Below are 26117 nucleotides of genomic sequence, written 5' to 3' on the forward strand. Positions count from 1 at the left end.
CACACACACACACACTTAGATTGCTTAGATTGTGGGTTCGATTCCTGCTGGGACCATACTGTAACGTCCCAACTTGGACAGTGGTGGAATAACAACAGATAGCTTCTCTCTTGTAACTGATTGTTTAATTGTTTAACTCGCATACCAACTTTCTCAATTCACCGGAGTTCTTCCTCTCTCCACGGTCTCAACACAACAACAACACGCATGCGCCCACCTCCACCAATCACAGGGGTGCATTCGCACACAACACAGTAACAGGGTTGCTACACTGCTCCCCCCTTACAAAGGCCCTCGCCCCGAGGGCTAAACAAAGTCTCTGAGGTGACCCGGGGCCCGTCTCAGTCTCGGAGGTCGTTGTCCTGGTAGTGACACAGGCGGCTCCGCCCGTTGAGTGGGACTACCCTGCTGCATGGCAGGGACTTGGGGTGGTGAATAGGGGAAATGGGGGGTATCAATGAGGGTGGTATCAATGGGGGACATAGGCAGTGAATCTGGGGAATTGGGTTCAGGGGTACTGGGGCTCCTGCCCACTGCTGTTCTAAGGCCCGTTCTCCTTGGCCTGTGCGTGTCATTAGTGTCCCTGTCTCTCCGGGAGGGTGTCGGTGGCTCAGGATGCTGAGGGGGAAGAGAGTCCCCTCTGTATGGGGCTAACCTGTCTCTGTGAAGTACCACCCGTCTTCCCCTGGGTGGTAGCTGGACCCTGTACACTACCTCCCCCACCCTCTCCAGTACCTTACAGGGCCCCACCCAGTGACAGTCCAACTTAGGGCATCGGCCCCTCTTTCTCCGTGGACTATACACCCACACCAGGTCCCCAGCCTGGAAGTGCTTTCCTTTGGCCCTCACGTCATAATTCCTCCTCTGTCTCATACCCGCTTTCTCCAGCTGATTGCGAGCAAAGCTGTGAGCTGACTCCATCCTGTCTTGGAGTCTTCTGGCGTACTCCCGCCCCGGGGGAACAGTCGGAGTGTCCGGGGATTTGCCAAAAGCCATCTCTGCCGGCGTCCGTAGTTCTCTCCCCAACATGAGCAGGGCAGGTGTGCAGGAGGTGGAGTCCTGCACAGCAGATCTGTAGGCCATGAGGACGAGGGGAATATGCATGTCCCAGTCACGCTGGTGTTCTGCGGTGAGGATGGCGAGCTGCTGTGCTAAGGTCCTATTGAACCTTTCCACGAGTCCATCGCTCTGGGGATGTAAGGGTGTGGTCCGGGTCTTGTGCATGCCCAGACGCTCACACATAGCAGCGAACACCCGCGACTCGAAGTTCCTCCCTTGATCGCTGTGGATGGTCTCTGCTGCTCCAAACCTGGCAAACATGCCCTCTACTAGAACATCTGCCACAGTCTCTGCCTCTTGGTTGGGCAACGCGTATGCCTCTGGCCATTTTGTAAAATAGTCCATGGCCACCAGGACAAAACGATTGCCCTTGTCCGTGCGGGGAAAGGGGCCCATGACATCCACTGCTACTCTCTCCATGGGAGCGCCCACCGCCAGCTGCTGGAGCAGCGCGTGGGACTGATCCGGAGGACCCTTGTGCGCAGCACAGAGGTCACAGCGGCGACAAAAGTCTTCAACATCCCTTTGGAACTGCCCCCAGTAAAACCCTTGACGGAGGCGACGAAGGGTCTTGGAGACTCCAAAATGTCCAGCCCCTGTGGTTCCATGAGAGGTTCGGAACACGGCCTCTCTCAGCGCTCGGGGGACCACCACCTGCCACTTGCTCTCTCCTGTAGCTGGCTCTTTCCAGGCTCTTTGCAGCACCCCCTCACTCACACGCAGGGTCTCAAACTTTGCATACAGTCCCTTAGTTGCAGGTGAGCTCCCTGCTACCTCAGGCCACGGTGGTTTCTGTCCAGACTCCACCCACTGCAGCACCGGTTGTAAATCGGTATCCTGCTCCTGCTGTGCTCTCCACTCCGCTGAGCCGATAACCTGCATCTCTCTGCAGACCGGCTCACTCCCCTCGTGCATGGGACATATCCCCTCCTCTTCCCGGAGCTCTCTCTCACGTGCCTCTCTGCGCTCGCAGTAGCGACACCCGGCTGGCGCACAGGGGCGTCGGGACAGAGCATCGGCATTGGCGTGGCGAGCGCCGGCCCTGTACACCACTGTGACGTCGTAGGACGCCAGCTGTTCCAGCCAGCGGGCGATTTGCCCCTCCGGTTCCTTGAAGGACATCAACCACTGGAGAGCTGAGTGGTCGGTCCTGACAGTGAAGGGCAGGCCACAGAGGTAATATCGGAAGTGGCTTATTGCCATCACAATGGCCAGAAGCTCTCTACGTGTGACGCAGTAGCGGCGCTCTGCCTTGTTGAACGTTTTGCTGAAATACGCCACAACTCTCTCCCCCTCCGGCCCCACCTGACTCAGCACCGCACCTGTGCCAACGTCGCTGTCCAGGACAAATGGCAGGTTGGGGTTCGGGGGAGTGAGAGTGGGGGACTCTGTCAACGCCTTCTTGAGAGAGTTGAAGGCCTGTTCACACTCCGGCGTCCAGATGAAATCCCTGTCCTTCTGCTGCAGGCGATACAGGGGGGCAGCTAGGCAGGAGAAGCCTCGCACAAACCTTCTGTAGTATGAGGCCAAACCCAGAAAGCTTTTTAGCTCTCGCTGGGTAGTGGGGGTGGGCCAGTCTTGTACTGCATGCACCTTCTCATCCGTTGTGCTGATGCCTTCTGCCCCCAGCTTGTGCCCCAAAAACTCCACTTCTCTCCTCATGAAGCAACATTTGTCAGGGTGGAGCTTCAGACCCGCCGCTGCTATCCTCTGCAGTATCTGCCTCAGGGTCCCCAAGGTCGCCTGGAAGGAGCTCCCATGAGCCAGAATGTCATCCAGGTAGACCAGGCATTCTTGGCGGGGGATGCCAAGCAGCACCTCTTCCATCAGCCTTTCGAACGTGGCAGGGGCATTGCATAGGCCAAAGCTGAGGACACGGAACTGCCACAACCCCCTGCCCGTACAGAAGGCGGTCTTCGGCCTGGCCTCGGGGCTAAGGGGCACCTGCCAATAGCCACTGCGCAGGTCTAGTGAGGAGAACCAGGATGAGCCGGACACCAAGTCCAGTGACTCGTCGATGCGGGGCAGTGGATACGAGTCTTTCCTGGTCACGCTGTTCAGCGGTCTGTAATCCACACAGAATCTCATTTTCTGGCTCTTTTTTTTGTTGACCATTACAACCCCCGAAGCCCAGGGACTGTCAGAGGGTTCAATGATGCCTGCCCTCAGCATCTCCTCGTCGGCAGCCGCCTGATATGCCATGGGAAGACGGCGGGGACGCATCTTGATGGGCCGAGCATCCCCGGTGTCTATCTCATGCTGCACCAGATGTGTCAGTCCCACTTCCTCCTCTGTCAGGGCGAAAATGTCTTTAAATTCAGACAACACCTGCCATAGCTCTTCTTGTTGCCAGGGCTCCAACGTGTCACAGTTACGTTTCCATATTTCTCTCACTGCCGACAGTCTATCCACCTCTTCCGTTGTGGACGGCTGGGTCGGGGGAAGGGGGCCCAAACCTGTAGAGGGAAGTGTTGCCGGAGATGGAGACTGTCCACCAGTGGGGGTGTGGGGCTCAACCGATGGGCTACCAAACATCGAGGGGATGGGTGAAGGGGGGGGTGGGGGGTTTGGGCGGGAGAGTGGGGCGCCATTGTCCTCAGCCGAGGGGTCAGGCCCATAACATTGCGTGTCTGTGGCTTTCACGGACAGTGGTTGTGGTCTCGGGACCAGCGAGGGGGATATCATTTTAACAGTGGGGCCCCCAGGGAAGCTCAGTGTGTCCTTCCCCAGGTCCAGCACACAGCAAGCAAACCGTAGGAAGTCCAGACCCAGTATACAGGGGTCCTGCACATCTGCCACCCATACACTAAATGTCACTGACAGACCTCCCACATTTATAGCCACCCTCCCTCTCCCCCGCATAGGGGCTAGTTCACCTGTTACTGTTCGCAGCTGCACAGCAGTTGGCTCCAATTGTGTCCCCACTGGAACGACGTCGGGCCTCATCAGTGTTGCAGTGGAGCCGGTGTCCACAAGGGCCGTACAGGGAGTCCCAGCCAGGGTGATGTGGACATGACAAAAATCCCCAGCATGAGTCCACCCTACCACCCTTGCGGACTCCGCGGTGTCATTTGCTTCTGGGGGGAGTGGAGCCCCACTCCCCCGTCTGTGCTGCTGGGCTCCTGTCAGAGGTGGGGCAGCATGGGATGCGGCGCCAGGGGTCTGTATCGTCCCATCTATACAGGCCCCGGGGCGTTTCCCTGGTCGCCAGCGAGCTTGGGGCACCGCCTGCGGATATGGCCAGCTTGGCCACACTCCCAACACACAAAAGGGCCCTGGCGAGGCCGCATGTCACCCCCAGTTGGACTGTCACATAGGCTCTCCTTGACAGGGTCTCAATGTCATTGGCTAACGCCCGGAGTGGCTCCCCGGGCTGCCTGCGCCTGCTACACAGTTCAGAGCGCAGGACACCAGGCTGTTCACATTGTCCAAACCGCCTCTGCAGAGCGCCAACTAAAGCCCAATAGTCCCCTCTCTCATCTGGGCTAAGTAGTAGCAAGCATGCTAATGCTTCATCTGTGAGGCATAGAGCCAGCTGTAGAGCTTTATTGTCCTCAGACCAGCCCGCCGCCCGCGCTAATAGTTCAAATTGGGCACGGAAAGCCTCCCAGTCTGCCTTACCAGAGTATTTTGGTGTTTTAACAGGGACATGATTCCCGCGGGGGCCGCCATCTTTGTGTACATAGTCTCTGCTGTGCGTCGCTGCGCTGGAGGACGAGCCCAGTCCTGCATCGGCAGCTAATCTCCTGACTGTGTCCCTCAAGTGAGCCTTGTGTGCTGAAGCACTCCCACCTTCCTCCGCCAGCCTCGAAGCATAATCATCTCCCTCCTTCTCTCCATACTTCTCCTCCTTCACTTTCGGACGCGTCCCGGTCCCGTCCCGCTGCATGGCCATTATGTCCGCGGCTGTAGCCGCTAGCTAGCTAACTGTACACTGACCAACGAAGGGTGACGAACGGTCGTTTTTTTTTTTTTTTTTTTTTTTACTTCTGACACCAATGTAACGTCCCAACTTGGACAGTGGTGGAATAACAACAGATAGCTTCTCTCTTGTAACTGATTGTTTAATTGTTTAACTCGCATACCAACTTACTTCTCAATTCACCGGAGTTCTTCCTCTCTCCACGGTCTCAACACAACAACAACACGCATGCGCCCACCTCCACCAATCACAGGGGTGCATTCGCACACAACACAGTAACAGGGTTGCTACAATACTATATGTATGAACTCACTGCAATGGAAGTCGCTTTGGTTAAAAGTGTCAGCTAAATGGAATATATTGTATATTACACACACACACACACACACACACACACACACACACACACACACACACACACACACACACACACACACACAAATACACACACACACACACGCTGAACAACATAAAATATGCTAATGAACATAACAGTTGTGACAACAGAGTTGAGATGGTAAACTCACTCAAGTTGAAATACCCCCACGCGCACCATTGAATCGCTAGCTTTTCGGTGGCACAGCTTGTTAGCAATGGGTGTTTAGATGACAGTAAGTAGCGTGTTGGCAATACAGAGGATGCAGGTTTGAGACCTGTGTGAGCTTGGAATGTGAGGGAGCAATACTGTTCGCAACAGCGTGCCACCTGTTACAAAAACCAACTGAGGATCATTGTCATTCAACAGCAAAATTAATCGACATCATCAACTCTTTACAGGGGACAATGGCCGACAGAGCACATCATTATCACCCCAACCTGCACACACTGCCTCTTCACAATTCTACCGAGAGGACCAATAGACATGTTTGTGTATTCAGGCTATACAAACCCCATCATTTACCCACAGTGAATTAGCAGGGACACAAGCACACGCACGCGCACGCGCACACGCACACACACACACACACACACACACACACACACACACAAACACACACTATGTTCTACGCTGGTTCTCTGAAGTACTTGGGGGGATTTACTTGTGTTGGTCGCCATTAATATTAAACATAAGTAATGAGGTGTGATTACCCTGTGTCCTCTTAATAATGATGAGGGGGGATTAGAGCGGAGTGTGTGTGTATGTGTGTGTGTGTGTGTGTGTGTGTGTGTGTGTGTGTGTGTGTGTGTGTGTGTGTGTGTGAGTGTGTGTGTGTGTGTGTGTGTGTGTGTGTGTGTGTTTGAATGAAAATAATGAAAGAGCGTTCTCTCTCTCTCTGGCACAAGAGTTAGCATGTTAATGGCACTTTTAGTTAACTTCCACACCAGTACCTGCGGGTATTTGTTGAATCCAGAAAACAGCAACTATTACAGTTTTTTACGATTGCTAACTCACCATGTTCAATACTGAAACCACAGTTTCACAACTCTTCATACAGTCTGCATTCGTAACACTCATGTTGGCCAATGACTTCATTCATGTCTCAAAAGAAGCTCGTTCAACCACACACTGTCAACAATGTTCACTCAGAAGCATACACTGTCATTCATAACATTCTGACATACAAAATACTAACAACAGGGAGCATTACATAGTTTGAATGATTTTCACAAGAATGAATATTTCATTATTAAAATGGTTTGATTCATAGTAATCATAGACAGAATAGTTGACTGTACAACTGTAAAGTATTAGGCAACAAGAATGAATCAGAAATGCCGCAATTTGCTTCTATCCTTTATTCTATCTTTTGCTTCTATCCTTTACAGTATTCTATGTTTTATCCTTTTTTTTCAGTATCTTTGCAGAAAGTAAGTTACGGTACATTTACTTCAAAGTACACTACATTTACTTGTGTAAAATGAAAAGTGAAAAATAAAGTGGAAGATGCAAAGTTCAAATAAAAAATAAAAACAGAAATTCCAGGGCAACAGAAATTCCATACAATAGCAATCACACAAAAAATGTCTCACTCCTGAGGGTTTTGGTCCACCCTCTGGTCTGCATCTGGTCACATCTAATGTCTTCCCTGGCAATGCATCTAGTCTATTTCATTTCATTGTATATATTCTGCTAATATTTTCTAGACATTTCAATATGATTACTGCAAATAGTGAAAATACCACCGCTCATCCGTTATCAGACTTTGTTGAGGTGCTGGAACTGAAGAGTATCAATAGAGTGCAAAATAACAGCATCTGCACACTCAAACACTGTGCAAAAAAACTGTTTATTGCGAGCTTTCTGTCATATATGATAGGAATATGATTACTGCAAAATTGCACCAAATAATTAAGTTTTGAACGTGTTCTTCAGAGTTTTGAACACAGTATGTTAGCAATGAAAAAATGTGTTGCAAATACATAGTGTTTTGCAAGTGGGGGAGGTTGAATGAGAGAAGTGTTATGGCATTTGGAGAATGTGGTCATTGAATGCATTCTGTATGAAAGCAATGCACAAATCACAGAGAAAGAGTCACAGTTTTGTTCACATGGGCTTCTGCTCTGCTGACTGTATGAAGAGTTGTGAAACTGTGGTTTCAGTATTGAACATGGTGACTTAGCAATCGTAAAAAAAAAAACTGTAATTTGTGGTGGGAAGGAAAGAAACCAATGAAATATATGTCTTTGAGAAAGATAATCTTGATTCATGCTGAATTCCAAAGTGGCTTCTATCTCCTAGGCACTCCTGTAGAACTGAATGGATTGGATAGGTACAGTAAAGTTAAGGCAACAAGGACGATCTCCACCTCGTCAATCAGATGGCAAGATGGCACATTTACTGCACAGCTTATACCTATCCAATCCTCACAAATCCGCGGCCAATTGGGGATTTAATAATACCTAACAATATCAACAACATTGTATAAAACTCCCTATAAAACCACCCTGCTGAAAATAAAATAAACGTAACAATAAAAATAAAAATAGAAATATACACTCAACAAACACTTTATTAGGAATGCTATACTACCGTAATACTGGGTAGGCCCTTTGCTCTCAAAAAATTATTGCATCACACAATTCCTGCAGGTTTTTCAGGTGCACTTTCAAGCTGTGAATCTCCCGTTCTACCACATCCCAAAGGTGTTTTAGATTACATTACATTTGATTACACCTTATAGTCATTGCAGAGTACAAGTAGCAGACAACGAAATGCAGTTTAACATCTAACCAGAAGTGCAAATAGTGATATAAGATCATGATATAAAGACATTACAATGATAGGTACAGTGATAGGTAAGTACGGTAGTTTAGAGGTATATACAGTACAGTTGTGAGCTGTGTACATTTATGGTAGCTTATGTACAGTATGTAATGTACAGATGTATAAAAGAGGCTATATGAAAGAGGTATGTGCAATGTGCAATAATACGGTATGTGCAAAGGTAGTAGTGTAGTGTAGGGTTCTATTGGATTGAAATCCGGTGACTGGGAAGGCCACTGAACACTAAACTCATTCTTATGTTCATTAAACTGGTTTGAGACAACTTTTGCTTCATGGTGGTCTGAGGCTACATGGTGCATAATCATGCTGGAAGTAGCCATGGTTACATAGTGGCCATGAAGGGTTGCACATGGTCAGCAACAATACTCAAATAGGCTGTGGCATTCAAGCAATGATTGATTAACGGGCCCAAAGTGTGCCAAGAAAACATTCCCCACACCATTACACCACCTGAATGAATGAGAAGGTGTACAGGTGTTATTACATAAACATATAACACTTATAAAGTGTTCAGTGAGAGTATATAGATATACTGTATATGTGACAGCAGTTGGTGAAACCGGGAACAAGTTGCCAACAGACTGACCGTTCAGACTTTTATTCTGAAAAAAGTTGTTGAAAATCAATGACACACTCGCTAGTCAAGCAACGTTGACATTTATTTTAATTTTTTGGAATAAAAGTCTGAATAGAGTGCAAAAAAAACAAACATAGTTTATTGCGCGAGCTTTCGGTCATAGACCTTCTTCAGGCAGAATAAAGGTCTGAACATTTGAATATTTGAATATTTGATTCTTCATCACAAAAGTTTAATCCATTTTGTATGTTTTATGTCACTGCATTTCCCCATATACGGAGCAGATAAATAGGTTGTTACTATTATGTTATTTTTACTGTTCTGTAGGTGAAAAGTGATGGACAGTAACAACTGGATGGTTTAATGCTGGAGCAATTTGCGCCAATTGAGAACCATGCAGAGCAAAATGTATTAGGTTATTAGACTTAGTCAGAGGAAATGAAACACCCAACTCCATTAGAAACGCTTCAAGAGTCTCTGTACGTTTTAATCTTGACCTGTGATTGGGGCATCTCTATTGTGAATATGACCAAAGATTTCCAGGTACTTCAAAGGAAATAAATAAGTAATGCAAGTATGTGGTAATTCCTTGGTTAGAATTTTTCCTTGGTTTTCTTTACTTTTCATCCATTCTTTCCATTACCCTTCCATAATTCTTTGTGTTTTGTGAAAGAGAGAGAGAGAGAGATGTGCAGAAATGTGTCGAGAGAGAGAGAGAGATCGAGAGAGAGAGAGAGAGAGAGAGAGAGAGAGAGCATTGTCCGAATTTGGTCGGTTGCCGACTTGTTCCCGGTTTCACCAGCTGCCATCACATATATACACCCTCTTTCCCCAGAGCACAACCTCCACATGTTCCTGTGGCCCTGTTGTAGGTCTGTCAACTAAACGCTGATGTGGCGTGAGGGATCGCTCATGAGAGGCCCTAATGAACGCGGGGCTCAGGTCGCACACTGCGCTAAAATCCTCCTATTAATTAATGGTGTAATTAAGGGTTTGTCAGTTTTGTCACGCCATTTGCTGACAAGGATAGATGGATTGCTGGGTACTCGCGTCAGGCGGCAAAACAACGGGTAATAAATGCCAGCTATTAACGGTAGGTTTGGTGGTGATGGGACCACCTGTGAAGCCCTGGCTGGCCTGCTCTCCTTCTCTCTCTCTCTCCCCCTCTCTCTCTCTCTCTCTCTCTCTCTCCCCCCTCTCCCACTCTCTCTCTCTCTCCCCCCCTCTCCCTCTCTCTCTCTCTCTCTCCCCCTCTCCCTCTCTCTCTCTCTCCCCCCCTCTCTCTCTCTCTCTCCCCCCCTCTTTCTCTCTCTCTCCCCCCCTCTCTTTCTCTCTCTCTCCCCCCTCTCCCACTCTCTCTCTCTCCCCCCCTCTCCCTCTCTCTCTCTCCCCCCCCCCTCTCCCTCTCTCTCTCGCTCTCTCTCTCTTCATTGCACATTCTCTGTCTGTTTTTTGTAAAAGTCTATCCAATTCCTTCCTTCTCTTTGTTCTTGTCTGCTCTCCTTCTCTCACCTCTTCTCTTTCTTCCGCCGTCCCCATTACTCTCTCCCTCCCTCTCTCCTGCTACAGCCCTTCAGGATAAAATGTTCTCTCTCTCTCTCTTTCTCTCTCTCACTCACTTTCTTTCTCTGCCACTATCCTCGCTCATCCCTCTATCTCACCCATGCTGATCCACTAGATCTCCATGCTGTTACAGATTGAATTAATGTTGGTCAAATTTAGTTTGAGAAATTAGCCCCTCACCAGGCCCAGTAACTGTCCTTACTAGACCTGGGCTCTGCAGGCTAATGGAGAAGAGCAGCTCTTGCTGTCATTGTTGTCTTACCGCATGCTCTCTACTGGCAATGTATTCATGTCAGGATGTATTCCTGATCTGATATACCTTGTCATGTATGGAAAACAGCGATAATTATTGCTGAGTGGACTGTCCTCGTTAAATAAATATGAACTTGAAGATAACATGGATTGACATCTATGACAATTCCCTGTGATAGGCACTTCCTTCTTTCACTCTGGCCTGCTAGCCAAAACCTTGTTGTGATATTCCCTGACACAGGACTCTGTAACAGGACACTCTCCTCCTCATTCACCTTCATGAGATAAACCACTTCTATGCCCTTCAACACTCACATCGATCGCTTCTGACGGACAGAGCTAGCCTTTCACATTAGGGGGTAGGAGGGGGGGCAAGGGCAGGGGCAAAGGTAGGGGGAGGGGTGGGGGTGGAGGAAAGAGGTGACGGCAAGGGGTAACGGAAGGGGAAGGAGAATCAGCTGGGGGTCTAGTAAATGGCAGGGGTGAATATACAGGGGCAACACTCGACAGACCGACATGTACTATAGGCAGTTGTACAAATATCTCCCCATCCCTCCAAAGAGCAAGTTAAAACAAGCAATGTACTGTATACCTTTTGTTAACATACAGTATGTATTGAAGTGACATACTGTATGTGACAGCAGCTGGTGAAACCAGACTTTTATTCTGAAAAAATTAAATAAATGTCAATGTTGTTGAAAATCCATGACACACTCGCTAGTCAAGCCAAAACATTGCAATGCAATGGATTCAATGAGTAATCCCCACTAGTGCACAGTTAACTATAACACTACTTTACATTGTTAGCAGGCGGGGTCATTGATTGAACACTGAAATGTATTTACATTTTTCAGAATAAAAGTCAGAACATTCAATTGGCTGCTGATGTTTGTTCCCGGTTTCGTCAGCTGCTGTCACGTATGGATTTGGCCCAGGTACACGGCTCTCCTCTGGCTTTTAAAAGAGCACAGCTGGATGTTTCTGCCCCAGCTGCATCACTAAGGCAAGACTGCTTGCAATGGTAACTACGGTTACGCTAACTCGTCAGGCTAGAGTTCAACAAGAGAATGTACTATGTTGAGATTAGACTAAGATTGGGCACGAGTCACAGTGGAGACTCAATTAGAGTCAATTAAACACTGCGGCATACGCCCTGGCTGAGACGATGATTGCAGCACAAGCGCAATTTCCTGTCCGGCCATAGAGGGGAGGTTCTGCCTGTCAATCAACCAGGCCAGGGAAAGCAGGCCTCAGGCCAACGTGTCAAAAGGAATCATTTCTGCTCTCATTGAAATAGAGTAGATGGATGGTACATGGCTCAGCCAGAGCGAAGCAATGCACACAAAATAGGCTCCTTAGTGGCTGTGTCTGCAGCGTTACGGAATGTCAATGTCTCTAGATGCATTCATTTCTTTCAACCAGGAACACAATCATGCTTTATGTCAATAGTGTCCTTGTGTAAAATAAAATCCTTTTGGACGTGATATCATTGTTGCTGCCAGAGCCACACCACACCGTAGACTAACTTTCGTTATTAAAGACCAAAAGGATAGAATAAGATTAACATATCCAGGCTCTCTGCAGTTGATATTTTTACAAAATATGAATACGTTTCTGTAAACTATAATTGTATGTGTTACTGTATGACACACACACATTTAATGAGCATTCATGGTATTATTTAATATCAAATGGCAGCACTTTTTTTTTAAATTCTTCATCACAAAAGCTTAATCCATTTTGTATGTTTTATGTCACTGCATTTCCCCACATACAGAGCAGAGAAAATGGTTGTTACTATCATGTATTGTTAGTACTGTAGGCCTACTGTACTTATTTTTACTGTACAGTGAAAAGTGACAAGTGATGGAAAGTAACAACTGGATGGTTTAATACTGGAGCAATTTGCACCAATTGAGAACCATGCAGAGCAAAATGTATTCAGGTTATTAGACTTAGTCAGAGGAAATGAAACACCCAAATCCTTTCTCTATTGTGAATGTGACCCCAGACTAAATTAGTAATGCAAGTATGTGGTAATTACTTGGTTATACATTTTCCTTGGTTTTCTTTACTTTTCATCCATTCTTTCCATTACCTTTACATCATTCTTTCTGCACTTTGCCCAAAAAGATAGCGAGAGAGAGAGAGAGGGAGAAAGAGACAGAGAGATGTGCAGAAATGTGTCGAGAGAGAGAGAGAGAGAGAGAGAGAGAGAGAGAGAGAGAGAGAGAGAGAGAGAGAGAGAGAGAGAGAGAGATGTGGAGGGATATGAAGATAGCAGAAGCACCTTGTGGAGCAGCCAGCAGTGGAGCTCGTTCTCTGAGTACCATCCAGGGTAAAAGGACCGACTCAGCAGAAAGTCTTTGACATGCACTGCTGGTTATTTCAGATGCCTACTGGGCATCATTCCACCCCTCTGTGTACTGTTCCAGGTGGTCACTATAGGTGTGTTGATGGTGCAGCTCAGTTTATAATGACTGGCTGAACACCAACATACCTGAAACATTGTAATGTGTACAGTACGTCATGGAATCATGGATGGAATGAGACAGGGTTTGGTTGCATGTTGCCTGGTAATGTTTCCTGGCTTTAGGGGAGTTGTGTCACACAATTGCATTTCTGTTTCTGATTAGGTATAATAGAATAGTTCTAATAAACGGCAGCTTTGAGCCATGTCATGAGTTCCACACTGGAGGGATAAACAACCCATAACACAGTCAATTTATGTAAATCGTGTGAAGATACCCTTTAGCGCCATTTTAAAAGACATGCTCCTTTACACCGCAGGTCGTAATGCCTAGTTCCGATTTAGTGCCTTTAAACGTTCTTTTTGAATGCCTGCTTACACCTACTTTTTCCAATGACCCACATTTGATACCTGTGCTTACACTGGTAACATTTGTAACGACCCGCATGCGACCCCGCATGCGACCTGCATGCGTAAATCAAAAACGAAAGTAAACAGACATACTTGCAATGGACGCAAACTAGACATAAATTATAATCCCTTTTATATATATTATAATATAAAACCATTGTTTTCCGAAGTATGTTTAGAGGTCTGCAAAGTATTGTGCACATTTTAAGGCGGAGAAGAAAGAAGTTGAAGTGAGTGATCCATGAGTGAGTGAATGAGGCCTGAATCGGATCTGAGAATATCAGATTCCAAGTGCTTTTTTACAGCTTACACCTCCATGTTACACATCCGATCTATGCCACATGAGCAAAAAATGGGAGCAAAAAATCTGAATTGTGTCACTTCGACCTGCGGTGTAAATGCAGCCTAAGAAATGTTGTTGTGTCTATGGTAATAAATGTTTTCATCGATTTAGTGCTTCAAATGCATCTACTGCGGCAGCGCAGTTGTGATATCAAGCACAGGACATGCATACAATCACACTGTAATATAATATCATATATTATACAGTATAATATGGCTATATTACAGTATACAGCTGCATGTAATCCGCTGCTTCAAAACAATACCAGCCTGTTTTTGTTCCATCCAAATCATCTCTCCTTGAAAAGCAAGCCTTTTTTTGGGGCATCATTGCATTAGTTAAAGAAATATCTATCAAGTGTTTATTGAATATGGGATATGTGAGCATAACTAGAACCTCTGTTTATGTATATGTTATGGTACATGTGGGAATACGGTACATGTGGGAAAACTAGGGTTAGGATTAGGTGCTAGGGTGCTATGGTTAGGGTTAGTGTTATGGTTAGGGGTAGGGTTAGGGTTAGGGTTAGACATGCCAGCATGTACCAAGTCGACGTAGCACCTAACCCTAACCCTAGTTTTCCCACATGTACCGTATTCCCACATGTACCGTAACATATACGTAGACAGAGACTGAATATGGTGTCTGCTCTGTCTGTCTGCTGTTATTGCTGGTCTCTAGTTTGGTTTACTCTTCTTCCTCCTCCTCAAGGTTACACAGGCTTGGATTCCTGACACGAAAACCTGGCTGACAACCTATGCATTGCATCCTATTCTCTTCAATGTAATCACCTCCACTGATACCTGGTGCGCAGAGGAAAAATTATTCATTTGGGAAATTATTCATCCTTGAACTGGGTCCATAGACTGTATAAAACCACTTGAAAAAAAGGAGTGGAATAGTTTGTGTAACAGGTATCACCTGTAGCTAATAAACTCTACTCAAAGTGGGACCTTAGAGGTGAGATCGACCAATCAGCCCTAGGTAAGGCTGGACTTTAGAGGGGCGGACATGACGATTTAAGCAGGAACACGCATGAGTAGCGTATACGTTTGAGCCACTCTGGAGGGTTTATGCTGTCCTGATGTCCCAGATTCCCGAAGGTGGTTTAAATCGGAGCGGTTGCTACTTTCTGCCATAATAGGAAGGGAGACGTGAGGGCCTAGCCTGACCTAGGTGGTGCCAGTAAGAGGACTAGCCGATGCCTGCTTTGGACTCAGGATTGCTAGCTGCTGTTTTGCTCATATCAGATTTTAGCCTAACACGAACAAATTGTATTTAGGTATAGGATATGTGTGGAGCTGTCTTGCTATTTGTGCCCTCTTTTACTCTTTTAGCCTACTCCTTGTTTCATCTGTTTCTGTTCTTTGGTTTGGAGTGGGGGTCACTGGCGTGGAGAGGGTAGTCTGGTTTCCTGGGTATAGTCTCCTTGCACTGCATGTGGTGTGTGTGCCAAGTGTGAGTTGCAGTGCTTAATCACTGGAGAACACCTTAGATCACTGTCTGCCGTGTGCTGCCGTGTGCTGCCATGTGCTTGTCGTGAGCTTATCGTGTGGTTGTCGTGGGCCTGTTGCGTGTCGGCCGTGTGTCTGCTGTGTGTGTGTGCCCTTTCACAGATTCACGGTGTGCCTGTCCCGAGACTGCTGTGGTGGTAGCATCCCTCTCTACAGTCAGTTGCCCTGCCCTCCTTTTTGTATTCCTATCGCAAGTATTATTATTCACCTTTTGTATGGCATTTTAACATAAAGTAAACATTTTAAAACATAACTGTACTAAATAAAATACTATTATTGAACCGTAATCCTTTCTTTTAGGTTCTTTCACTTTGCCTCATCTATTTTGGTATGTTAATAAAATCTCGATCTTAACAGACTGGTTTCATGTGTCTGCTCCCCCATTTGCAAACCTGAGTGTTTAGTTTAGTCCTCCCCTCGTGTAACAAAAAGGTGGCGTTGTCCCGCAGTGTATTCATCTACTGAACCATTCAGGGCTTTGAGTGCCTTATGCCACATTTGGATTCTGTGTCCAAGGATATTTTTTTTCCATTAAGGCTGACCAGATGGAAATTGTTGGTTGTTTGTTTGTTTGCCGGGATCTGAGATGTGGATGATATTTACTGTGGATTACATTTGAGAGATTGACTTGTTCTTTATTTAGCCTATTGGAAAACACTCACAAGATCGATAGGTGATGTAATACATTTCTCCAAACAGCAAGACGAGCGAGAGGTCTCTAAACAGACTAGTGAGAGTTCTCTAAACAGACTAGTGAGAGTTCTCTAAACAGACTAAACAGACTAGTGAGAGGTCTCTAAACAGACTAAACAGACTAGTGAGAGGTCTCTAAACAGACTAGTGAGAGGTCTCTAAACAGACGAAACAGACTAGTGAGAGGTCTCTAAACAGACTAAACAGACTAGTGAGAGGTCTCTAAACAGACTAGTGAGAAGTCTCTAAACAGACTAGTGAGAGTTCTCTAAACAGACTAGTGAGAGGTCTCTAAACAGACTAAACAGACTAGTGAGAGGTCTCTAAACAGACTAGTGAGAGGTCTCTAAACAGACTAAACAGACTAGTGAGAGGTCTCTAAACAGACTAGTGAGAGGTCTCTAAACAGACTAAACAGACTAGTGAGAGGTCTCTAAACAGACTAGTGAGAGGTCTCTAAACAGACTAAACAGACTAGTGAGAGGTCTCTAAACAGACTAGTGAGAGGTCTCTAAACAGACTAGTGAGAGTTCTCTAAACAGACTAGTGAGAGTTCTCTAAACAGACTAAACAGACTAGTGAGAGGTCTCTAAACAGACTAAACAGACTAGTGAGAGGTCTCTAAACAGACTAAACAGACTAGTGAGAGGTCTCTAAACAGACTAGTGAGAGTTCTCTAAACAGACTAAACAGACTAGTGAGAGGTCTCTAAACAGACTAGTGAGAGGTCTCTAAACAGACTAGTGAGAGTTCTCTAAACAGACTAAACAGACTAGTGAGAGTTCTCTAAACAGACTAGTGAGAAGTCTCTAAACAGACTAAACAGACTAAACAGACTAGTGAGAAGTCTCTAAACAGACTAAACAGACTAAACAGACTAGTGAGAGGTCTCTAAACAGACTAGTGAGAGGTCTCTAAACAGACTAGTGAGAGTTCTCTAAACAGACTAAACAGACTAGTGAGAGGTCTCTAAACAGACTAGTGAGAAGTCTCTAAACAGACTAAACAGACTAGTGAGAGGTCTCTAAACAGACTAAACAGACTAGTGAGAGGTCTCTAAACAGACTAGTGAGAGGTCTCTAAACAGACTAGTGAGAGGTCTCTAAACAGACTAAACAGACTAGTGAGAGTTCTCTAAACAGACTAAACAGACTAGTGAGAGGTCTCTAAACAGAGTAAACAGACCAGTGAGAGGTCTCTAAACAGTGAGAGTAGTCTCTATCTGGGCAAAAATACATTCAATGCCAACATTGCAACCATAATCCATTAGAACAGATCAATGAGTGGCATAAATGGAAAGGTAACCTAATACAGTACAGTACAGTACAGGGTTACTTACAGAACAGAGCTAGCTACGGTATGCTTAAGCATTAAAGGGTTAAATCCTATTTCAATACTCTGTGAGGCCAACATAAAGCCAGTTTGTCAAGGGGAACGGGGAGGGGGTTGATAGGTGGAGGGGGTGGGGGTGGAGAGCGAGGGGAAGGATGGAGAGGGAGGGTGAGGGTTTGTCACTGAAAAGCCAGAGAGAGAGGCTCTATCAGTCTGATCAGTCATCCGTTGTCCCCCAATCTCCTGATAAAGCAGGTACCGCAGGAGGTGAAACGATGTGTATCAAAAACCTCATGAAGATCGATGGCCGTCTCCGCCAGCTGTGAGACAAGAGACCGAAAACGAGAGAGCAAGTCAGGGAGAACAGACAAAAAAAGAGAAAAGGCTGCCATCCAAATTGGTTGACATAAACGTGGAGAACGAAGGAAGAGAAACAGGGAGAGGAGAGTAGGGAGAGTAGGGAGGGAGAGGTTGTTTGCTGTTTAAAAGAGTGATAGAAGAGATGAAAACAATGGCTGCTTTGACAGGCTTTATTTTCCAGAGGAGTCAGGTGTTGTGGTTAATAGGTCCCAGAGAAATCACAACGGCCAATGATAAGAATTCAGAATGCTCCGGGCAGAATTCTGAACAATCAGACAGATTTCTGAATGCTCAGGGGCTCCTGGGTCAGGGGTGATTATGTACGAAATGCTGGGTATACAGGAGAGCTGCAGGAGAGTTAGGCTTAACGGTTAACAAGCTAGTACAAGGGAGGCATCAAGAGAACCAACTTTCAAATAACTTGTATGTTGTGATCTTTCCAAGTGAGGGACATCGTTCTAACTCACCCATGTATGCACCATTTTCATGTCTGACTCATCAAAATCTGCATTTAACATTATGAAGGAAATTTGTCAATACCTCTCAATGTGACTTGGAGCGTAATCTTTGCCATAGACATAATTGGTTGAAATGGCAGGAGGGCACAGTAAGATGTTGCCAGAGGTTATCTCTGAAATCTCTTTAATGATCCACCACTCTCTCCCCCCCCCCCCCCCCCCCCCCACCTCTTTTCTGTCTCTCTGTCTCTTCTGGTAACCACCAAGCACCGTCTTATCAACGTTGAGCTTGGCGAACGCCTTGCAGCCTGTGCTAAAGCGGTGCATATCAAAGACAGGCACTCCAACGTGCAGAGACGGCAGCTCAATCAAACATGCTCTTTGTGGAGCCTGTTAGAAACCTTTGGGAAAACACACGATCATATGAGTGAACGATGGAGATGGAGAGAGAAATTGAGAGAGAGAGATAGATGGAAAGAGAGAGATATGGAGAGATACAGTAGGGAGACTACAGTATTTGAACATTCCAGCATTGATTACAGGGGAGGCTATTGGAGGTTGAAATCGGAGGATGGGCTCATTGTAATGCATGGAACAGAGTGAGGAATAGTGTCAAACACTCCCCTGATGTATTCTCTCCTCTCAGAACGTTAGATGAACTAGATTAACTTCTGAGAAGCATAACTGTGTACAGTATGTATGGGACAGTCAATGAGAGAGAGAGAGAAAAAAGTTAATTAGATCTTAAATTGTATCTTTATATACCGTATATCTGTATGCTCTGCAAGTGGTGAGTTCCATTACTGTATACAGTAATGTACTTACTGTGATTGTACTCAGCTACTTCAACAACACAGGATCGTCAATGGTACTTGAGCAAGGCATTTATCCCCTAATTGCTCCTGGGGTGCCGACTATGGCTGACCCCGTGCCTAGAGCAAAAAAAAACGACATAATATGAAGGGGCACATGCTGAAGTATAGAAGGTAAAGTATGTCGGCAGGTATTGTTTGCTTTCATCATACAACACAATAGGATGCCTGTTCACCTGGTTGGATCTGTTCAGCATTCTTACCCTTGAAAGGAACACATTGACCACATTGCAGCAGGACACCAGGCTTTAACCCATTCACTTCCTGAGCATTTTATACATGGTGGCACTGGCGGACTCAAGGGGCGACCGCCCCTCCTGGTGCCCCCACGGTTGAAAAACGTGTCTCTTAAGTGCCCTTTTGAGTGGCAAAAATGCCCTTTTGAGTGGCGAAAATTAGAGAACGTGCCCTATTGGTGCCCCTCCAATGGTCTAAACTTGACCATGTGCCCCCACAGTTGAAAAACGTCACACTAAAGTGCCCTTTTGAGTGGCAAAATTAGAGGATGTGTCCTATTGGCTGCCCTTCCAATGGTATAAACTTGACCATGTGCACTGATGGGGTCCCATGTTGTGCAGTAGGTGCCCTTTTTTTCTTTTCGCCCCTGCCCTTCAAACAGCCTGAATCCGCCACTGCATGGTGGGTGTATTGAATATTTGTTTTCCATTGAGGTAAAAGTTGCTTGCTTGATTCTAGAATTCGTTGATTCTGTTTGAATACAAGACAAACCTATTTGAAGTATTCACTGATCAAACATGATTGGATTGGTCAAAGCAACAGCTATAGATAGATAGGGCTAGAGATAACCACTCAATTATATAGTAAAATAAGCTTATATTTTGGGTTCTGATCAGGCAAGGCAATAGAATTAAACTCATGAGGCATTCTTAAGTTATATTCTTCAAGAATCAATGGTTATATATCAATAGACCCAAAATTTAACAATTACAGATTGCCCCTTTAAGTAAGTGAGGAGGGAAGGATACATTTGAACAATGACTAAACAGGCCGTAGTCAACTCATAGTCAACCCATAGTCAACTCATAGTCAACCCAGCTCTTCAGGTTACACCTTATTACGGTAACTGCTCCTCCTGAGACATCCACTACCCCCCAGCACTGCGTCTCCTAAGACACCCGCTTTTCCCCTTTACTATGTCCCCTATGACTTCTACTGCCCCCCGTGTACTGTCTCTCTGTTCAGTGTCTATATATATATATTTAAAAAATGAATAAAGAAAGAAAGAAGAAACGTTTTCCTTCTATCACTGAGACTGCCAATGGCCCCTGGCCTGAGCTAGATTACTCTTCCTGCTACGACTGGTGGATTGATGATTCACTTGCTTAGTCAAATGTATTGATTGTAAGTCGCTTTGGAAAAAGGCGTCTGCTAAATGCTAAAAATGGAAAATGTGAATGTAAACTCTGACTATCTCAAGGACACCACAGAGATGACTGCTCTGACGCTTGACTGAAAATAGCATTTCTTCATCATGACGCCCGAAGAAGCCGGTTTGAAAATTGCAAAGAGGAAACAATACCTACAGTATATCATGAAGGATGCCAGATAGCGCTTGTAGAAATGAAATCACTTTTAGTGGTGGTGCCTAAACCTCCTAGGATTAATTAAAACTAAAAACAGTATTATAGGAAGGATATAAATCACAAGCATGTACATTTCATACCCACACAAAAAGTTGAATTAAATGTAAATTGGTGTATTTTCAGTGTACCAAGGGGAGACTTACAGTCCTACGGTAAGTGTAATTATTGTTAAAACAAAACAAATGTTTACTGTAAGATGTCAGGACTGTATAATTGTTACTCATTCTTGTGATATGGAGCTATTTTTAAGATCTTTGTTTCACTATACTACATACAGTAGGCCTAGCCTAAATGTCAATGGTTACATTTTTTGAAAAGCAATTATAATTTATTTGTGCTACTGAATTAGAGAAAAGATCTGACACTGACTGCAATACCTGCTGTCAAAGCAAAACTTGCCATCGACAATGTGCTGTACAGTACATTAAAAATAATGAATGGGTTCTGAGAAGGCTTTGAACAGTATGTTTGGAACATGGCGAACACCTGCTCTGCTTCAGCAAGATGGAGCACAACACAATTTTTAAAAATGTACTAGCTACTGTAGCATATTCTAGAAAAGTCACTCATTATAAGCCTTTAGAAAGACATTGAGCATAGAAATTAAAGGCACATTTAAAAATATATGGTACATAATGAAGTAATGTACATTTCATGTAGATTAGGATGTGGCTTTGTATAATTTGTGGTCATTCATAATACAGTGCAAAGTATCAATATAACATACTGTATATCATATAAAAGTTTCATGAATTCATCAAATGATACCAGCCAATAGTGACTCAAAACAAGATGACCACAGGAAAATATGTTTTCAGGAACTCCATCCTAACATGTAGTGAACATAACCTCCCCTTGAAGCAAACTTCTTGTTTAAGTGCCTCCCTTAGAATGGAGGGCAGTGACTGTATGTGTACCCTATAGAGGAAAACCCCTAAAATGCTGCAATCCTGCTGTAATGGGATTAAATGGATTTGGACTGATTTCTTCTGCTATTTTCACATCCCTCCACTTTACTTATTTCCATGCTCTCTCTCTCTCTCTCTCTCTCTCCTCTCTCTCTCTCTCTCTCTCTCTCTCTCTCTTTCCTCTGCTTTTGACAACTTAAGTGAGCAGAGAGTGAGTGCTTGGCTGACTCCCCGTGCCCCCCCTCCAGCCTCTTCTTCCACAGCTCCAGTCACTTTACTTACATCTCAGCCCAGTATGCCCCCTGTCTTAGGAGGAAGCCTCCTAGACTACAGTTACCACATCTGAGTGGATAGGGAGAGTGGAGAGTGTAGTGCAATGCTGACTTGGAAGTGATTTAATAGGTTTTGAAGAAAAGGGGTGACTGTGGTGCCCGGTCTAAAATGGAATGAGTGTACAGTAAGTGCCTGGCACTGCACTAATGTTGTTGATAATAAAATCACATTTCTCACCAAGGCAGTGGTAATTTGGGGTGCATCCCATTTGCACTGTAAATGGCATGCATAGACATCCTGTTTAAAAAAAAAAAATTATCACATTGATGCTTTATTAGGTTTTACAATACCCTGTAATGGTCCTTAATAGCAGTTTCTGTCATTCTTACTCAACTGGTCTCTTATTCTTTCCAAATGTAGTTAAAGGCCCACATTAGTCATTTTGACGTTTTTGAGCTGATATATGACATTCTGGTGCTGCACAATGTTATTGCACAATGCCTCACGTTCCTGAAGTATGACATTTCATATAGCATTCAGCTCCGATGTGATGGAAGTGTGACCTGTTTGTAAAGTTAACACCCAGAGGAAAATATAACCAGCTGAACCCCCTTCACTTTGTTGCGAGTGAGTCAAACAACCTTTTGGTACATTTTATTGAGAATTGCTCCTAGCTACATCTGTAGTTCTCCATTCTTTGAGTATTTTTTTTAAAGAAAAGCCAGGAAGCAAAACTGTCTGGTGTGGGCCCTTAAGCATTGATATATGATAAAGCTTGCAGGGCTAAGGGTGAAGTATGACGCTTGTGATTATGCTTAAAGGTCATATATATTAAAGTAGCTGTAGGAAAACCAAAGTTGTTACCAATAACATTTTCTAAATTACGACAGTTACTCTGGTTTATGACTAATCTAGATTGCGTACAAGGAAGACCTTTAGGCCAGGAAAGAGGATTTAAATGTGGACATATTGAACTGAGGGACATCCAAAGCCATATTCTCTCTTCCACAGCAGCCAATGGGTGTTTCAACTTGAAGAGAGGAAGATGGTATTTGAAAGAGTAACAACTTTTTTTTTTATCGGCAGCCTCCAAGTCTTTCACAGTGGACCCCTCAATCAAGAGGAAATAGATTAAAAATAAAAATGAAAGAAGAAATAAGGGTGTAGGAGAAAATGCATCACTGGTGAAAAGGCTTGCAGTTATTACATTAGAACATGTGTTAGCTGTCCTTTACCTTAGTAAAAAAGGGCTTAATCCGACTTAAGAACATTAACATTCAAGATACGTTGGCTTTCAGGTTCAGCTCAGAGAGAGAGAGAGAGAGAGAAAGAGAGAGAGAGAGAGAGAGACAGAGACAGAGACAGAGAGAGAGAGAGAGAGAGAGAGAGACAGAGAGAGAGAGAGAGAGAGAGAGAGAGAGAGAGAGAGAGAGAGAGAGAGAGAGAGAGAGAGAGAGAGAGAGAGAAAGATTTTCTGTTCCTTTGCCTGAATTAGATGATCAATCACAGTGTTAAATCACAGCGTGAGCCAGGGTGACATTTTGCTGAAGGTTTCTGTTCTGTGTACAACTACACATCTCCTTCCCATGGTGCAAAATGCATTGGCATGCTTTCTATGTGTTTCTCATGTTCTTACCTGATATGTCAATAGGTTGAGGTAATTAACGTATGTACGATTTATGGTGTTATTCCTGTCTTAATCCTTCAGGGTATATTGACAGCTGGCTTATCATAGGCATGTAATCTAAACCCAACAGAGACACGTGTACAGAATTTAAACTTACAGTTGTTGAACGTGATTGCTGTGTGCTGTGTTCCCAAGTTTAGATCAGGGAAAGTTTAACCTTGATCTCATTGTAATGAAACGTATAAAGACAGGGTAGTTTAACTGATTTGACCTATATGAATAGATGAATAAATAAGTAGACTATTCAAATAATACAAATAAATGTGTGTTGATGATTGCTTGGAACAGGAAGTCAACTAATTGATTTCATGCATACAAATAATTGTTTAAGGGCATTGCGCATTGTCTATTAGACATGCAGCCAACAGTGACGAGACGCTAATCACATCTACAGATAGATTTCCTGCAAATAAGTTAAATGCCTGATTAATTTCACAGAGCAATCACGGTTAACTACCTGACAGGTAAAGTGCAAACCAGGCAAATCAGTTTTTGGGGTACACGCTCAAAGCGCAGCTAAACAAAACAAATTCTAGGTGACAGAGAACTAGCGCCTCAGAGTTATTTTCTCTGTAATCAAATAGTCATTATGCCACACAATATTATAATGAGACTTTACCCCAATGTCAACTATACAACGTAGATTTTCTTTCTTACAACTGTTGCTTTGGTCTTAGAGACAGACACTCATTGAATCCTCAACAAAATAGTTCAGTAGCTCTTTAGTTGTCTTCCTTTGTAATCCTGACACAGAAACAGTCATCAAAGAGGTAGAGGTATCTGTCAGGACTCACCATGAACCTCATTAGCTTTGGTGTTTCAGATCCTGGAGGATACAGAGGTTTTGCGTTCACTTAGGCAGGAAATTAGAGTGTGTGTCGAGGACTGGGGCTATAGAAACACTTGAAATAGGGCATATTCCATATTCTTGTGTCTGTCTGTGCACACAAGAGCTGTCCTACTAATAAACATCTGTTTAAGCCCTGAGGGAGAAGATACGTAGGCTGTTGCTCTGCTTTAGACTGTTGAGGCCCAGCGTAACATAGATCTGTTGACGCCCAGCGTAACATAGATCTGCGTGTAATGAAAAAGGCGGTAATGGAACATTTGTATGTATACCTGGACCTGCGCCCAGTGACAGTCCAATTTCATGGTTTGTCTTGCTTATTTTCTCAAGATGTTTGGTGCTCCATTATTGGACAATTCAAATTTGATTTGCGGGCAAAAAGGTGGATGCTAAATACCGTTGCCAGAGTTAAGCCTCCTTCTACACGCTGGGGAAAACACCTAGCTGAAACGCGGGGGCCATGTTCTCAGATAAATCAGCTTGTTCATCCAGGAAGAAAATGACTTGTAGGTTAGGTTTTTGCCTTGTTTCGGGGCAGAGGCAGATACAATACAGAGATGTAAATGGGGTTATCCCCCAGTCGGGTAGATATCCTTTATTGTTTACCTGCTATTGTTTTGTTATCGTAGGGTATAAGAGAGAGGGAGGGAGAGGCATGGGAGTCTATGCGTTAGGAATGCTGCTGAATTGGTCTCATCTGAACAATTTGGTCGGAGCCGAAGCAATCAATCATCTGGTATGGCATGAAATTGAAGAGTGGAAATGCATGCGGATGAGGCACAAGGGATTGAATGGTGTTCTTTTCTTTATGCAAGGGAATGGTATATGGTGCATAGGTTTGTGCAAGTGGAGGTGAACTACTATTACTCTCTGATGCAAAAACACCTAGAGTAGGTAAACAAAAACTGTGTTTGACCTCTGCAACATTTCAATAGATCCCCTTTTCATTGAAGACACTAAACTATCCCAGTCCCCCTCCCCCCTTCACACCACACCGCAGACTTTGACATCTAACTTAATGTCAGCAATGGAACAAATTGTTCCAATCATGCAGCCACGCTGGGCTGGGCTCGTTAAATTTGCCTCCATTAGCATAAAAACATTCCAGGGGACTATCGCCCTTGATTGGCCTCTGCGTCCCTTCCAGCATTCCAAGGGAGCCTGTTTCCATGTTGATGGTGATGATTGTAGTTGTCATTAGAGTATCTGTCTTGGTTAGGCAACATTGGCATGTGATGTCATAAAGGTCTCAGATACTGAGAAGGGGTGTTGCTGTGATGGACAGGACGAAAATAGGCAATCAGTAACAGCAAAGCCTCTTTATAGGAAGGTGGTTTTCTCTGCTGCCGTCTTAATGGTTTTTTTCGACGCAGGGACGGCAGGACAAAAACTCACACAAAATGATAATATGGATTATGTTATTATCTTATAAACTTCCTTTCAGTTTTTCATATCACTGAATCTACAGGCCCAGGGCTGTGTGGAAGGCACTGGCGGACTCGCGCGGGGGTGGCGGGGGGGCCCTCCTGGTGCCCCCACGGTTGAAAAACGTCTGTCTTAAGTGCCCTTTTGAGTGGCAAAAATGCCCTTTTCAGTGGCACAATTAGAGGATGTGCCCTATTGGCTGCCCTTCCAATGGTCTTAACTTGACCATGTGCACTGATGGGGTCCCATGTTGTGCAGGTGCCCTTTTTTTCTTTTCGCCCCTGCCCTTCAAACAGCCTGAGTCCGCCACTGGTGGAAGGT

At 44.9% G+C, this 26117-nt stretch overlaps 1 protein-coding gene across 1 annotated transcript; it reads right to left on the reverse strand.

The window, feature by feature from the left end:
• Positions 1–341: 341 nt before the first annotated feature.
• Positions 342–4954, reverse strand: LOC308153196 (retrovirus-related Pol polyprotein from transposon 412; the record flags this gene model as incomplete). Its single annotated transcript, XM_080526282.1, has 3 exons — positions 342–422; positions 811–3515; positions 4681–4954. The coding sequence occupies 3 exons, from the start codon at positions 4952–4954 to the stop codon at positions 342–344; spliced, it is 3060 nt and encodes a 1019-aa protein (XP_080382408.1).
• Positions 4955–26117: the final 21163 nt, after the last annotated feature.

The sequence above is a fragment of the Nansenia antarctica genome (assembly GCF_963989245.1).
Source record: "Nansenia antarctica genome assembly, chromosome: 1".
In the NCBI taxonomy this organism is placed as follows: Eukaryota; Metazoa; Chordata; class Actinopteri; order Argentiniformes; family Microstomatidae; genus Nansenia; species Nansenia antarctica.